This window comes from Rana temporaria, chromosome 1 (genome assembly GCF_905171775.1).
Source record: "Rana temporaria chromosome 1, aRanTem1.1, whole genome shotgun sequence".
Classification (NCBI taxonomy): Eukaryota; Metazoa; Chordata; class Amphibia; order Anura; family Ranidae; genus Rana; species Rana temporaria.
The window spans coordinates 215478747-215495932 of NC_053489.1; the positions used below are offsets into that span (position 1 = coordinate 215478747).

Consider the following 17186-nt stretch of genomic DNA (forward strand, 5'->3'; position numbering starts at 1 on the left):
TTAAAATTAACATTTAATCACAGTATAGATTTAAAATCTCATAAAATTGAGGAATCAAAACCTTCCCATTCCACCCAAAGTTCAAAGCACAGAGAGAATATATACATATAGCCAAGATAGCATGGCGTATCCAGTCCTCTGTGTACGTTCTCCAAAAATAATAAATTCTCTCTGTACCCCAGCTTCTTGGCCCTTTTTGTCTTCGGTGCTCCCTGGAACCCTAGGCATTTGGGATTTCCTCTCTTTAATCGGTGTAGATTATTTTTTTTGCACTCTTGTGCCTAGCGTCATTTCAGCGGTGCATTATACACAGCTACAGCACTGCTCTCAGCTCCCACAAGTCTTCTGTTGTGTCAAATGTTGGCGATTATCTGCAGTGCATTCTGCTTATACAGTCCTTTCTTTGCATTTCCTACACATCATGTGCTTTTTATTCTTATTTTTCTGACCACATTGCTCATATATCCAGTAAGTTCAGACAGCTCCCATTTAATCTTGCTATAATCACATTTATCATGGCCAAATAAATGAATGCTTGCAAACCATATCTTGCGCTGGAACTGCTCCTCCACAGCCAATAATACTATTGTGCTTCTTATTCTGAGTTTTCAAACAGCCAACAGCTTATAGACTATGACTGTAGGAGTAGCACATCAGAGGCCAGAGGAGAATAGAGGGTAAAGTCCAGGATAAGATATGTCAGGGATTGGGGTATATGTCATGATGGGCACCCAGTCCTTAGTGCCACCCACTGGATGTCAAGAGACTTTCAAGCGATCAGAAGCCAAAACATTATGACCAAGGCAACAAAAAGGAAAAGCCGTGATAGGAATTGCTCATCAACGTACTGTGGTGTTCCAGGGACTGCTGTAAAACACAAAAAAGAGTTATACTTGTAAAGACAAGATCAGCAAAAATAAAGTTACAGCATCAACTGGACTTAGCAGTTTGTAGCAAAAAAAAAAAAAAAACTATTAAAGGCGGTTCACACTGGGGCGGCACGACTTCGGGGGCGACTCAGCAAGGCGTCCTGAAGAGGACTTCAGAGGCGACTTGCAAAATGACTTCTGTATAGAAGTCAATGCAAGTCGCCCCCGAAGTCGTACAAGAACCTTTTTCTAAGTCGGAGAGACTTGCGTCGCTCCTATTAGAACGGTTCTGTTGCATAGAATGGGACGCGACTTGTCAGGCGGCTGCGTCGCCTGACGAGTCGCCCCAGTGTGAACCGGCTCTCACAGTATATCCAAAACTGACTACTGTTTAGTAAACAAATATATATTTATTTACCCCTCCCCACCCCAAACAACTGCTAAAATTCAGAAGGTATCTGGTAGGGCCCTTTCATCAAAAACATGCCATGCGTTGTAAAAAAAACAACGTATAGAGCAGTTTAAATGCGTTGTGTTAAATTTTAACTCAAAACGCATATGCAGTAAATAGCTAGCTAGTTGTTAAAAAGGAACTGAAGTCTGCTCACATAATTTGTAATAAAAACATCTTCGCCATTCTGAAGCTTCCCTCCAACCACTTTGCATATTATTTTATATATACTGTGATTCTGTACTTGCCAAATATGCTGCAGAAATCTCCCTCCACTGAGTCTCGCTGCATCCATTTTAACTGTGGGCAGCTGAAGCTGCTGCCTGTTCACTTCCTGAATTTACACAGACAGGCCTCCAGCTCTGCAGCTCTCATTGGCCCTCTTATGACTCATCTCTCTCTCTCTCTCTCTCTCTCTCTCTCTGGAGAGATGGAGATGTGCATGATGTCATAAACTTGAGCTCCCCCCCCCCCCCGACAAGAAACAGGAAGTGGGCTGTTTAAGGTATTTACTGCCAGAAAAAAACAACGTTTTACTATCCAAAATTAAAAACAAAGGCAGAATATTTAATAGATGGAAAGTTGAAAAAATGACTGAAGGTCTGCTTTAAGGACACTGTTGGGTGCCTGTTCCTCAACAAGCTAGTCGCTGGTTGTTAAGCCAGTGCTAACTCTGCTATTCACTGGTTATTAAAGTGCAAGTAAACTCCCTATCGTTTCCAGCCAAGGAAGGTGCCATCTTGGCCTCGGTTTAATCTACAACTGCCATGATGCTGCACATGTGATCAGCTATGACACCAGCCACTGGATGGTTTGACAGTTTGGTTGAGAGCATGTGCCAGAGATGAAACCGTTTTATGGATGGGTTTACTTTAAGTAGTCAGCACCCACCGACCTGCAGATAGCTCCACATACACTTATTGTTAAAAGTATTGGGACACCTGCCTTTAAATGCACATGAACTATAATGACATCCCAGTCTCAGTCAGTAGGGTTCAATATTTACTTCACTCCTTGCCACTCTGCACATCTACCAATAAAAAGAAGCTCCCATGTGACAGCACTGAGCCAATCAGCAATGCTAACCCATACCCAGAAGAACCACCATTTATGCAATTCACTCCTAGTTGCAATAGCAGGGGAAAAAGATATGTTGTTGCTGGGGAGCAGGGGCATTAAAGCCATAAATAGGCAAAGCACAAGATTACTTCTCCTGTGTTTTTTTATTATATATATATATATATATATATATATAGTGTGTGTATGTGTATGTGTATATATATATATATATATATACATATATATACACATATATATACACACACACACAAAATCTATGTTTCTTTCAGCCAACTTGGATCTGAGCATGTGCAGCTCCTAAAAAGAAATATGCGATACCTGGTGGGGGACGACCATCATTGATGTTGAACGCTGTGGCAAACATTCCAAAGGGAAATGCTCCTATTCCAAATGACATCTGGAATCCACCATCTCCAAATCCAAAGCCTTGAAAACCCTGCAAAGTTTGAAACAGAACCAATTCGATTAAATTAACCCTCTAAATAGTCAACTTTAAGGATAAGTTCACTTTTTTGGAAAAAAAATGCAGCACTGGGATAATGTTACATGTTCCACCCTAAACATGTAACTTTTGTGCAAAAAGTAAATAATAATAAAAAAAAATCATTGAAGTTCTAAAGACAGAGACATCAGCGTTTTGAAAATAGTCAAACAAGCATTCAAAAGGATGCATGGGGGGGGCACTTATTTGTGCTGCTTGCTCAGGAAGCACATTTTTTACAAGGATATGCATGTCTGCTAAGTTCACTTTAAAGAATTTGTATGTACGTCTGAAATGAGAAATATGGCCGAAGTTTTCTTGGCTAAACTTCTCTTGTGGGTCACAGTAGTACATATAATTCTGTCCTGTGACCCAGAGTCAGCCCATAGTGGGCTATTGCTTGCCATCAGCTGACGATGCAGAGCCGTACCAGGCTAGGGAAAGATCCCAAACACTATTGTTGGGATCCACCCTGCAGCCCGATTGACAGCCATCTCCACCTTTCAGCGTGCGGCCGACAGCCAGCAGCACCCGACTCCTTGGGAAACAGTACTCTGGATGCTTGCAGCCCATATACTTTAATGCTGAATTCCGGGAGAAAGAAATAATTTTGAGCCATGTGCCGTGTAAAAATAAACAACCTCTTTTGATGCTTTTACCACAGTTGACTGCTACTCTGTTCTGTAAAACGGACACTTTCATTCAACTCCCATAGTACTGTAAGTGGTGAACACCAGAGCTGGAACGTGGTTCTGGTAGTAGTACACATTGGGTTGCCGATTGTAAACTTTCTTATTTCAGAAAAGGCTTTTATTAAAGGCGGAGAGATCATAAAATCCATCCATGCTTTGAATGAAAGTAAAAGTTTTACAGCATGGAGCAGCCACCAAACATGGGACAGGCATCTTTAGAGGTCACTTATTTTTACAAAGCAAATGCCTCAAAACTTTCTCAGGCTTTGGGCAAAGTGGGAAGCTTATGGAATCTCGGTCAGGTTTTTACTGCAGTCTGCGATCCCATTATAGAAGGATTTCCCCTCCGTTGCTGGATTAGGACTTTAGGTAAAGGTTTAAATTAATATAACAACAAAGACTGTAAAAGTGTGTAAAATGAAGTTTTGTCTAGCTGCATTAAGCTGAAATGTCATTGACAAGTCTGCATCTACTGAATATGATTTTCCTTACTTGTTTTATCAAAGCGGGGTTCCACCCACGATTTTTTTTTTTTTTTAAAGTCAGCAGATACAAACACTGTAGCTGTTAACTTTTAATAAAAACACTTACCTGTCCTAGGCGCCCGCGATGTCGCCCCCTGAGGCCGATTCCTCGATCGTGGTAGGTCCCGGCGCCGCCATCATCACTAAGGGAAACAGGCAGGGGAGCCTTGTGCCTTCACTGCCCGTGTTCTACTGCGCACGTGCGAGTCTCGCGGCGCTGTATGAATGGGCGGGCTGCTTTCTGGGATACACAGTTCCCAAAAGGCAGCGCTCCCCATTCCCCAGAAGACAACACAAGGATGAAGACCAGCCGCGGATTAGGAAGAGGCAGATTAGGAAGATCCGCCCTTTGAACCGCAAGTTCTATTTTTTTTGTAGCATTTTTTTTTTTGGGGGGGGTGGACCACCACTTTAATTAGGGCAAAAATCACAGCTGCCGGAGCGCTTTACCTCTCTGGCAGCTGTCCGTTCCTGACTGCGGTAGGTGGCAGGATGGTGCGCAAATCAACGCATCACACATCCCCCCCCCTCCACTTTTTTGTACAAACTTTACTTGAATTGTACAAAAGTACACTTTATATGTGGCGCTTCTGTACAACGCGTGGCGACAAAATTCCGTATGTCTGTATTGCAGCTCCAGGCTTTGTTGGAGTGTGAAAGGGACACACAGAAAACAATTGTTGTTTTGTGTCCTTGCAGCGACAGGTGTTTTACAATATATGTGCTCCTACTATGGGAGGCTCTCAAAATTTATAGGACTGCAGATAATACTGAGGTGCATGCATTTGCAAATGTGTGCAACCCAAACCCCCATTTTTAACATGAACTGATAGACAGGACAATTCAGTTTGTCGCAGTCTGCATGGTAAGTTGAGCTGGGAATTTTTCTTTGTTTTTGTCTTACAAGAAAGAAAACAGTAAAACACCTGTCACTGCACTTCATGTTAATTCACCCGTAAAGCAGTAGTAAACCACAGTATTCGAACAAAGCGCTCCAGCACTGCTGACAGGGGTTCCATCTTCACCCAATCTTCCTTCCGGGTTTACGGGCTCCAGCAGCTTGAATGGCCGAGCAGCAACGGCGTCTCTCCTGCGTATGTGCGGGGGGAGTCATGGCCGGAGCATATCGCTCTGAAGGGACAGCACGAGTATGCTATTCCTTCAGAGCGCATGTGCTGGTGACGTCATCAGCTGCCAAAAGAGGATATATCTCCTAAATAGTGCACATTTAGGAGATATTTTACCTACATGACAAGTTTTTTTTTTAAACAGAAAGAGGGGGCCTACATGACAAGTTTACGTATAGGTAAAAATCACAATGCAGACCTAACCACCACTTTAACCTCTTAAGGACTGCCGCACGACGATATACGTCGACAGAATGGCATGGCTGGGCACAAGGGCGTACACTGGTACGCCCCCTTTAAGAACCCAGCCGTGGGTTGCAAACCCAAGCGCGCTCGCGACTCGGTCCGAAGCTCCATGACCGCGCCCGTGGGATCAGTGCATTTTTATAGCATTGGTCGCTGTAAAAATGACAATGGTCCCAAAAATTTATCAAAAGTGTCCGATGTATCCGCCATAATGTTGCAAAAAAAAAAAAAAATTGTAATAAAAATGCCATAAAACTATTCCCTATTTTGTAGACGCTATAACTTTGGCGCAAACCAATCAATAAACGCTTATTGCGATTTTTTTTAACCAAAAATACGAAGAAATGGAGGAAAAAATGTTTTTTTATTTATTTTTTGGGAATATTTATTATAGCAAAAAGTAAAAAATATAGAATTTTTTTCAAAATTGTCACATTTTTGTTTATAGCGCACAAAATAAAAACCGCAGAGGTGATCAAATACCACCGAAAGAAAGCTCTATTTGTGTGTAAAAAAAAAAGTAGTACATTTTGTTTGGGAGCCATGTCGCATGACCGCTCAATTGTTAGTTAAAGCGACGCAGTGCCGAATCGCAAAAAGGGGCAAGGTCCTTTAGCTGCAAAATGGCCCGGGGCTTAAGCTTAATATTTTTTTTCTAAAGAAACAAAAAGTTTATAAGAATTCTGCTTTAAAGTTAAAAAGACATAACAAATGATTACATCTCATATTTTTTGATCAAACCTATGCAAAAGCAGAAAATGACCAATCACAAATTTAAAAACATAAACTGAATGCCAGGAAGTGCTGTGTGGCCTGTGTCAGCTTGTTATTGTTAATTAGTTTTTCTCTTGGGAAGCGCGTTATGTGATAACTAGCAATCCCCAGGAGACCACAAGGAATTACAGATCAGAAGCAATCGTTTCATCATGTGACGCATGCTGTACAGCCGTTATACCCTCCTTCTCAACTCACCCCTCGGTTCTCTGGCTCTGGTCTCTGTCCTTGAGGTCGTGGGGGCGTTTTCTCACTATGGGGAAAAAAAAAAAAAAAAAAAAAAAATGTATCACAGCTGAAATGCACCACCATTTTAAATATATTCATGCACCCTCCATACATATATTGACAGCAAACCCCAACTTTAAAGTATGCTTACCGAGGGTCTTCTTGCCCCGTACTTCCTCTTCCATACAAAGGTATTACTTTATCACGGCTGATTCCGGCTTTACACACAGGACACACCTGACGATTAGGCCGAGTTTCCAACCACTATGGAGAAAGCCACAAGGTGAACGTTAAAATTCATCGGCCAGTAACATAACGGGGTTAAAAATAAATAAAATTAGCCATTTATAGTGCAAAAAGAGCAAATCTCTCGTAAATATTACTGTCACTGCCCCACAGTAAAAAATTAACCCCTTACAGTAGTGATTATTTGCTCTTTTCGTACTAATTTTAGTTTTTTTTACTAAATATCTCAGGCCTGGGTCACACCTGTGTGCTTTTTGCAGAAAAACAATTCATTTACATGGTTTCACAGCCATGATTTTTTTCAGCTGCTGCGTATTTGGAATAGGCAAGGATTTATTTATTTATTTTTAACGCAAAACTGTTCAATTTTGTTTTTTGGTCCAATATACTTCAATGGAGAAGCTGCAGAAAAGCATTTTTTTGTGGCAATTTGTGTTTTTTTAATCTGCCCAACAAGAATTTGGCTAAAAAAAAAAAAAAAAAAAATGCAAATCGCAGCAAAATTTTTATTTTTAAGGTTATTAACCGACTATTCGATCGAAACAATAAAATCGGCCTACTAATCGATTATGAAAATAATCGTTAGTTGCAGCCCTAAAAAATTGCACCAATTTCAACCAATGAAATGTACTTTACTGTTGGGGGGGAGGGGGGGTAAGGCTAATTCATTTTATTTATAAACCAACTCCAGCATGTGTACAAGTACAGTAAACAATAAAGTCATGCACTTATTTACAGACTAATCATGCATAGATCACCTACCTGATGTAAGCATGGCCAGCTAAAGAAAGAATAAAAGAGAAAATTACATATAAGTGTGCAGAATGTCACTTTCCTTTGTTTATTTGCATACTGTCAGCATCAAAAATCAAACACGAGACTCAAAGGCCCATTCTATAATGCATTTAAGACCCCTTTTACGCTTTGGCGCTGCTAGCGGGGTGCTTTTAACCCCCCAAGAAGGGGATTAAAAGTGCCCACTTAGCGCTGCTTTCAAAGCACTTTTAAGGCGCTTTGAAAGCGGCGCTTATTCATTTCAATGGGCAGGGGAGGTGGAGGAGCGATGTATACACCGTTTTCCACACTGCCCCAAAGATGCTGCTAGCAGGACTTTTGTTCCCCAGTGTGAAAGCACTCAGGCTTTCACACTGGGGCTGCAGAAGAGGCAATTTACAAGCGCCTGTAAAGCTCCTCAGTGTAAAAGGGGTCTTAACATTTACAATGATTTTCAACAAGCAGGAAACCGTTATTCTACTGGAATATGAACCTATAGAAAATTAAAAAGCTAAATAGCTATAAAAACCCCAGCCACAATACTTATTATTTATACAAGTAAATGTTGCAAGAAACTAATACAGTATTTATCCTGCTAATGTTAGTTAATGTGCTGGGTACACAATGTTATATGCACAGTAAGACATTAAAGCGGGGGTTCACCCGTACATAAAACTTTTTCCACTTAGATGGATGCTCGTTTTGTCTAGGGGAATCGGCTAGTTGTTTTAAAATATGAGCATTACTTACGGTTTACGAGATGCATCTTCTCCGCCGCTTCCGGGTATGGGCTGCGGGACTGGGCGTTCCTATTTTGATTGACAGTCTTCCGAGAGGCTTCCGACGGTCGCAATCCATCGCGTCACGATTTTCCGAAAGAACCTGAACGTCGGTGCGCAGGCGCAATATAGAGCCACACCGCACCGACTTTCGGCTACTAGTGACGCGATGGATGCGACCGTTGGAAGCCTCTCGGAAGACTGTCAATCAAGAAGGAACGCCCGCTCCCGAAGACCCATACCCGGAAGCGACGGAGAAGATGCATCTCGAAAACGGGTAAGTACAGCTCATATTTTAAAACAACTAGCCGATTCCCCTAGACAAAACGAGCATGAAGCTAAGGGGATTTTTTGAAAAAAAAATCTTATGGGTGAACTCCCGCTTTAAGGGGTGGTACAATTTTTTTCCCCCCTCTACGTAGGACGCTCTCTACGTTGCAGATAGAAGGGGCTGTGTGTTAGTGGGCGTCCTGACTCTCCCGTAGTCCAAGGGAGCACGACACTCCACACCAGGGAGAAAGCCTTGCATTACTGTGTGGAGTTACAGACAGAAGAACAGGAAGTGAGGATTTCTCAGAAGAAAAAATACATTTAAAAGCAAAATGGAAGGATGAGGTAAGTGAAGGAGGACTGCACTAAGGTAAAGGAAGAAAATTGTACCTTTACAACCCCTTTAAGTCCACAATCTCCTAGATTGTAATGTTATTTTTAAAAAGTTATTTTTAAAGGGAAGGGTAAAATGAAATGGGTATGATCCACACTCAGGGCTGCCATCATAGAGAAACAGAGACCATGTTTCCAAAGCTGAAAAGAAAAAAAAAGTGGGAGAAGAGGCGCCTCTGGGTGCAGATTTAATAATGTAATAAAAGTTTTCTTATGATAGTGAGTGCATCATAAGAAAAAACTTTTACTACATATTAAACCTGTTGAAAAATCTGCACCCAGAGGCGCCTCTTCTCCCCCTTTTTGACAATACTTCTTAGACCTTCCTTTTTCATATATTGAAAGCAAAGTTCTAAAAACAAAAAACACATAAAAAAATAAATAAAAAGCAGCTAAACTCTGTACTATGAACATTTCTGTAGGTTGCCATTGCTGACCTCCTGTTGAACATGCTAGTTACCTGGTTGCCTCAGACTTCTATACATTTCTGAATTACTGACCTGGAATAAGCAATCCGCTCACAGAAGCGAGAATGAAGTTAGAACACTTGATAAGCAGACATGTTCTGGGTCACTGACTCAAAAGATGCAATTAGAGCATCCAGACAGCTAGGAAACTAGCTTTTTTTAAAAACAAAGAATTGTTAGCAACTAAAGCCTATGCCACTTGATACTATTTTGTTAGCTGTAGCAGGATTCAGACACAGGGGTTGACTTGGGCCACTTTCGCACTCATCTGCTGCAAACACGCATTTGTGATTTTGTGGTGCGGTTTTTAAAGAACATGCGACTCAAAAACTGCACCAAAAATTGCAAGAGTGATTTTGCCGCAGTTTTACCACGTTTTCCATTGCTTTCAATAAGGCGCGGTTTTGGGGCAGTTTTTTTAGCTCCACATTTTTTTTCACTGCAACAGAAGCGCACCACTCCACTGTGAACACATTCATTGATTTTGAGCCTGGGTTCACACTATTGCGAACACAGACATCGCATGTGATTCGCACCCGCATTGCTGTGCCAATCATATGCGATGTCTGTGCAATGCGAGTTCAGCCATACAAACTGTATTCATGCATTGAATTTGCACAAAAAAGGTGCAGGGACTTTTTTTCCCTGCACTGAAATCGGTTCACAAATCAATCAAAAAAAATCCACAGATCGCACTGGTGTCATTAACCGATCTGGGGGTATTAACACCCACAGCGGTTCACAGAGGGCAGCGTGAACTGCCTGTGGGAGAGATCCGATGCAGGAACCGGCACTGGAATCGCGCTGGTTCCTGCATCGCTATAGTGTGACCCCAGGTGGCAGGGAATAAACGCTCCAGTATGAAAGGGCCCTTACTAAAACTGGAGAGTGAAAATGCACCAGATTTTGCACTCTCCAGTTTTAGTAAATCACTCCTACAATTTGAATTTTGTCTGAATCCTGCTGAATTGGACAAAACTGGATCTGCAATTAGCCTTGTTGGCGACACAAGGCTCAATAAAAGTAAAATTTCAAAATTGAATGGCCCAGGTGAAAGTTGTCAACCAAACAATGACTTGATTCTATAAGGCCCCTTACACAATCAGACCGATCGGGGGTCTGCCTGTCCTTTTTTTCAGGTGGACCAGATCGGGCCACCCATTGTCCTCTATGGGGAGGCGGATGTCAGCAGACATGTGCAAACGGAGCCCGGCAAAACGGATCCACCCCGTGTGAAAGGGGCCTTAGCTGTTTAGCTTTGAAATCATCCGCTTTCTCTAAAGCTGGATACACACTATACACATTTCTATAGAGATTTTTCCTTCAGATTTACCAAAACCATATAAAATGAGGTCAAACCTTAGGAGTTTCAATTTGTATGCAATCAGGCAGGCCCTTGCACTACATGGTTTTGGTAAATCCAAAGGAAATCAGACATAAATTGTGACCGTCTCTTGAAGGAGCCAGTTCACACAGCTCCGGGGCAGCAGCAGTCCGCACTGGAAAAGGGTCCTGTGCGTCTTTGGCTCCATTTCAGGTCCGAACTCAGTGCCCGATTCGGACTTGAAATGAAGAACAGGGATGCTCCAGACCCCTGCTGTGAGCCTCGGCCGCAGCTAGCATGAACCCGGCCTTCGGGTGCTTTCACACCAAGGAGTTTTTCAAGCTCTTTTGAGTAAAAAAAAAAAAAAAAGCGCCTGAAAAGAAAAATTAACTAATGTGTTCACACTGAGGCAGTGTGCTTCCATTATGGTGAAAAAAATCTTGCTTGGAGCATGTTTGGGAAGCAAATAAAAAAAAAAAGGCACTTCCAATTGAAAGCAATGGAAAACTAGGTAAAAAACACTGCAAAAAAAAACCCTGCATTTTTGGTGCATTTGAGTCATGTCCTTTAAAAACTGCACCGCAAATGCGGTAAAATCGCTGCAAAAATGCATTACGAGTTTTTGCAGCGGATCAGTGTGAAAGTTGCCTTCCTCAGCCCACGGGTCTGAATGAGCGAAATCTACATATGCACGACTAGCCTTCCTTATGTCAGGCAACAGGGAATGGCAAATGACAGGATTATATAATAATTCTTAATAATATTATATCTGTTCTGTCCATTGCTTACCAGAAGAGGTGGCCACACAAGCTTATCACTGCATCCTTGGCTGTATCCAGGCAGATGTTACATTCGAATGTGCTGTCCTGGCTGCTTCCCTCTCCATTGCTGCTTCCACTGGCTCCAGGGCCTGAATTCTCCGCAGATGTAGAAGTAGCTGGACCTGCGCTTGCCATCTTACCCCAAATTCCAGGTGATCACTAATCCAAAACAGACCTACCAAAAGGGAAAAAGATATAGTTATTGCAACAGACCACACATTATCCCGCTGATCATATGAATACCATAATCCATGCACACTCACCAATATCCAGCCTCTATTTGCCACTTTCAAGTAACTTGCTGCCAAGAGATTCTCAGTCACTTAGTGTCAGAGGAAGAGCAGACTAAGCTATAAGTGTGCATTGCTTTTTCACTCCGTTACATCATGTCCCCAAAGAATAAACTGACGACATGAAGAGAAAAAGAAAACGACTTTGGGAATGACGCACACAGTGAGTGGAGCCCAAATGGGCCTATAGAAGTGGGGAGAGGTGAGGCAGACACTAATTAAACAAGAGAAACCTGAGAATACAGCAGAGAGTAGTACAGACAGGCAATCCCTGCTGCCATTATAATCCCTCTCACCTGTCTGGACTGCCCCTCTGTGTCTACAGGTTACCCAACTAATCCCCAGTCCTCAGGGACCACCTATCCAGATGTCACATGCGTTCCCATTTAGAGGTAGCATCGGCTTTGGCACAAAAATGAGAAATACCAGTTTAACATATGACACCAATATCTCGCCTCAGATTAAGCATAACTATTTACACTGCGTGCCAAACACTGAACACCTGAAAGCGAATGGTGGATTAAAATGTGCATCTGAAAGAGTTTTTCTGCAGGCAAATATATTACAGTGCCCCTGGAAACTATGAGGACATACAAGCTTAGGCAAATTGTGGATGACTATCTATTGTGCTCAGTGTCCTGCTGTTCTGTACCATTGTTATTAGGGCCATGCACGGTTAACCACCAGACCTTTTGGAAGACTTACCCCTTCATGACCAGGCCATTATTTTGCGATACGGCACTGCGTTAGACAATTGCGCTGTAGTGCGGCACTGTACCCAAATAAAATGCATGTCCCTTTATCCCCCACAAATAGAGCTTTCTTTTGCTGGTATTTGATCACCTCTGGAGTTTATATTTTTTTGCACTATAAACAACAAAAATTATATATACATACATACATACATACACAAAAATGATACTTTCCGCTATAAAAACACACCCAATGAAAAAAAAAAAAAATTGAACAACAAAAAATGTCTTCAATTTAGGCCAATATGAATTCTGTTACATATTTTTGTTAAAAAAAAAAAAATCCCAATAAGGGTATATTGATTGGTTTGCGCAAAAGTTATAGCATCTTCAAACTATGGGATATTTACATTTTTTTTTTTTTTTTTTAATTACTAGCAACAGTGGTGACCTTATAGCGCGAGTGCGATATTGCAGCTGACAATTTGGACACAGAGGCCCAGATTCTCGTAGGAGATACGATGGCGTACCTCCAGATACGCCGTCGTATCTCTGAGTCTGAGCCGTCGTATCTTTTGGCGCCTGATTCAAAGAATCAAATACGCCAGAATTTGTATAAGATACGACCAGCGTAAGTCTCCTACGTCGTCGTATCTTAACTGCATATTTACGCTGGCCGCTAGGGGCGTGTACGCCGATTTACACCTAGAAATATTTAAATCAGCTAGATACGCCAATTCACGAACGCACGCCCGTCACATTACAGATACGCTGTTTACGTTAGGCTTTTCCCGGCGTAAAGTTACCCCTGCTATATGAGGCGTAGATGAGGCGTACCAATGTTAAGTATGGACGTCGGAACAGCGTCAAATTTTTCATGTTTCACGTCGTTTGCGTAAGTCGTTCGCGAATAGGGCTGTGCGTCATTTACGTTCACGTCGAAAGCATTGGCTTCTTGCGGGTTAATTTGGAGCATGTGCACTGGGATACTTTCACGGACAGCGCATGCGCCGTTCGTAAAAAGTGTCATTTACGTGGCGTCACATTAAATTTACATTTTTTTTTTTTTTTTTTTTTTTTTTTTTTTTCTTTTTTTTTTTTTTTTTAAAGTGTATTTTGTGCGTGTGCTCGAGAGAGGAGCTGGACTGCAGGAGTTAGGAGTAGGCAGGCCTCCCCCAGAGGCAATCTGCCACCTTTCTCCATGCCCCGGGTGGCAATGGCGGGTGTGTGAGGGGGTCCTCCCACACAGCCCGCCCTACCTGCTCCGCTTTGAAGCCCAACGGGGCAGAGGGACTCCCTATAAGGGAGTGAGAGGATTAGCCCGCTCAACCAGCCCCATTAGTCCTTTGCCTCTCTTTAGAGACCGCATGGTCAATGTGCGTGTGTTAACCCAATTTAGAGTGCGTGTGTAGGTGTGGTGGTTTTTGTGGGAGGGGGGTGGGCGTACTAAGCACAGGCTTACCTTGCATAGCACACCCACCGGGAGCCGGGCTGAGACCACCAAACTCAATTCACATGAAGCCGAGACCGGGATCCGAACCTCTAGCTGCAGAGGTGAATGGCTTGTCAGCGCAGTGCCAATCGCGTTGAGCCACCGCAGCTCCGTCCACATTAAATTTACATAACACACGCCCACATCTTCCACATTTGAATTAGGCGGGCTTACGCCGGCCTATTTCCGCTACACCGCCGCAACTTTGGTTTGAGAATACTGCACTTGCCTGTCAAAGTTGCGGAGGCGTAGCATAAATAGGATATGTTACGCCTGCACAAAGATGCACGCTTCTACGTGAATCCGGGCCTGACACTTTATGGGGACCATTGACACCAATACAGTGTTCAGCTATAAAAAAAAAATGGTCACGGTAGTAACGACACCAACGTGGAAGGAGTTAACATCAGGGGCAATCAAAGGGTTACATGTATTCCTAGCCAGTGCTTGTGTACTGTGGGGAAGGTGCTTTTAGTAGGAGGAAGGCATTGATCCAACTGACTGTGTGCCGAAGGATCAGCGAGTCTGTGGTACCCCCAATCAGCTCCTGCTGTGATTATACAGCGCCCCTGACCCAGAAGTGTTGGATCACATATTAGGTACGTGATCTGGCGCAGCAGTGCCACCTTGCTGCCGTACAAGTTATACTGGCGGCAAGTGGTTAAAAGAGTATAGACTTAAAAAAAAAAAAAAAACAATCACACATAACTCCACTCTGCTCTGAGCAAAGAAATGTGACCATCAGTCACCAGCCCTCTGCTCTCACCTCCAGCACTTACTGAAGCACTGGGCTGGGGAGGGGGTGGGAGGAGCTGGTTCAGGCTCTCAGGGGATCGCCAAGAGGCTGAGAGAGGTGCCGGTCCAGGAATCTAGGTGGATCTTTCCCAAGCCTGCACAGACTGTCGGCTGAAAACGGGTCACATAGGAGAATATGGGATTCATAAAAGAAGTACGGGCAAAAAAAGCTTTGGCCATACTTCTCCTTTAATTTTTTGTTCAAATTTTTTTCTTCCCCCAAATAAAACTCTTCTGTTCACAAAAACAAAATGGATGGAGGAATCCCCCCTGCCGGAACATTTTGTTCCCACCACTGTCAAGAGTACACCAATCAGTGGCTGCAGTCACTAATGGAGGAAAATGTTCCAATATGTCTGTCAAAGTCAATCAAACGATCAGATTTCAATCAGTGTATGGTCAGCTTAACACTACCGATTTCTTTCTGAAGACACCAGCTGCCTAAAGTCATGCTGATCTTCTGACTTTAATATTTTCAGCCAGTCAGTCTCTGGCTTCAGTACTCTGAGTAACCAACCCAGTACAAGCACTTAACAAGTGAAGTCAGAACTCCTACTGTGCTTACCCAATTCAGCTCAAAGTCTCAGAAAGCTCTAAAGCCAATAGATCAGCATGACAGCTAGGTGCAGATTCCAAATGGGTTCTGCTCCAAAGAGAAATCTGTTTGAATGGGAGTGACTTTTTCATCATTAATCAGCTTATGAACTTACAGTGTTCTAATGAGGAAAGTGGCAAGGTCTGCATTCCTTTAGAAGTGGTTAAAGGGGTTGTAAACCCTTGTGTTTTTCCACCTTAATGCATCCTATGTATTAAGGCGAAAAAAACTTTGCGCCCCCCCCCCCCCCCATTTTACTCACATGAGCCTGTTCGTTTCCACGACGGAGACGCGCTCTACCTCTCTGCCAGGCTTTTTTTGGCTCGATTGGATAGATTGATAGCAACGCAGCCATTGGCTCCCACTGCTGTCAGGTACAATGCATGACCAGCAGTATATGCTGGATGTCCAGTGCCTGTCCACGTCCTGGAAATGAAGGAGAGCAACAGCTACCAGGGGACAGAGGGATAAGATAAGTTTTAGCTAAATAGCTTCCTTTACCTTACTGCAGTCCTGGTTTCATGTCCTCATTGTTAGTTTTTGCTTTGATGTTGCTGTAATTCCTGTCTGTTCTGGACACTTCCTGGTTGTCTGTTTCCTGATCACCACAGTACTGGGAGATTTCTCACTGTGGTGACTAATCAAGGAGGTGTGATTACTGTGTGTCAGCACCAATCCAGTTTTGTTTTACAAACCATCACTGCCCTCTATTGGCTCTCTGGCTCTGTACATCACAGAAGCAGGAAACAACAGCAAAAACTAAACTGCAGGCACATTATATGATTGTTTATCTATTTTTAATCATTTTTAAAAGGAATCAGTTAACTATTATGTCTCTATACCCTGTAAACAGTCGTTTCAGCTAAATATTTTTTTTCCTTTAGTGACCCTTTAAGTAAAGTTAAAAAAAAATGGCTACAGAAAAGCAAAAAAGGAAGATACCTGAGATGTTACACTTACACTTTTAGGCTGCATTCACACCTAAGCGACAGCCGCGTACGCGTGTAGCGGCAGATTTGCCGCGATTACAAATGTTTCTTTTTTTTTTTTTTTTTTTCTAAAGTATTCCCATTGCTGTCTATGGGAAAACGCGCCTGTCGCGTGAAAAAAAGGGTCCGGGACTTTTTTTCAGGCGACAGGCGTTGCGCGTCTATGAGATGTGAACCATCTCCATAGACGGCAATGGGAATTCTCCCCTCTAGCGACAGAAGCGTCCGGCGTTTTGTCGCTTAGGTGTGAATGCAGCCTTACTATGCCAGCATTTTACATAAAACAAATATGTGCCCACCCTTCCCAATATCTACATCTTATAGCAGAATCCAGGGAATGGAATACCTAACTGCCACTGTTAATGATACCATTTTGCAATTCAATAGTATTTGGGAAATCTGGGAGGGGTCTGAATATGACGACCCGCTACCTTGAAATTCCAGCCATTGTCTCTCTTGCTGAATATTGCATTGTACCCGGGTGTGTATAATTTCTTATAGGCTCCAGCACTTCACATACGATAAGACTTTTTGTCAGGATTTACTAGCCGATTACCTATATGTTTTTTTTGATGCTAGGTCTCCTCTAGCCCTCGTTCACACTGAACGCGGCTTTGACAGAGGAACTCGCATGATTTCAAAGCTGCATTTCAGTCCAACTTTCGCCAGAAGTAGCGCAGCAACTACTTTTGTAAATCAGTGTGACGCTACAAAGGCAACGTCGCACCGATTGGCCAATAGGCAACAATTTGAAATGCGATTTGACCTGTCAGATCGCGCAGATGTG

The 17186-nt window shown here is 42.8% G+C and overlaps 1 protein-coding gene across 2 annotated transcripts in view; it reads right to left on the bottom strand.

Moving 5' to 3' along the window:
- RNF185 (ring finger protein 185) overlaps nucleotides 1-17186 on the bottom strand; it is a 22845-nt gene continuing 5659 nt past the window's right edge. The window contains exons 2-7 of one of the 2 annotated variants that reach the window (XM_040349978.1): nucleotides 11515-11721; nucleotides 7481-7499; nucleotides 6624-6736; nucleotides 6443-6497; nucleotides 2719-2836; nucleotides 1-864 (exon numbers count right to left, since the gene is read on the bottom strand). In XM_040349978.1, the coding sequence (XP_040205912.1) occupies nucleotides 770-864; nucleotides 2719-2836; nucleotides 6443-6497; nucleotides 6624-6736; nucleotides 7481-7499; nucleotides 11515-11681 (567 nt within the window). In that variant the 5' untranslated portion in view covers nucleotides 11682-11721 and the 3' untranslated portion in view covers nucleotides 1-769. Of the gene's footprint in view, nucleotides 868-2718; nucleotides 2837-6442; nucleotides 6498-6623; nucleotides 6737-7480; nucleotides 7500-11514; nucleotides 11722-17186 lie in introns of both variants that reach the window. The other variant, XM_040349968.1, reaches the window with a different exon arrangement.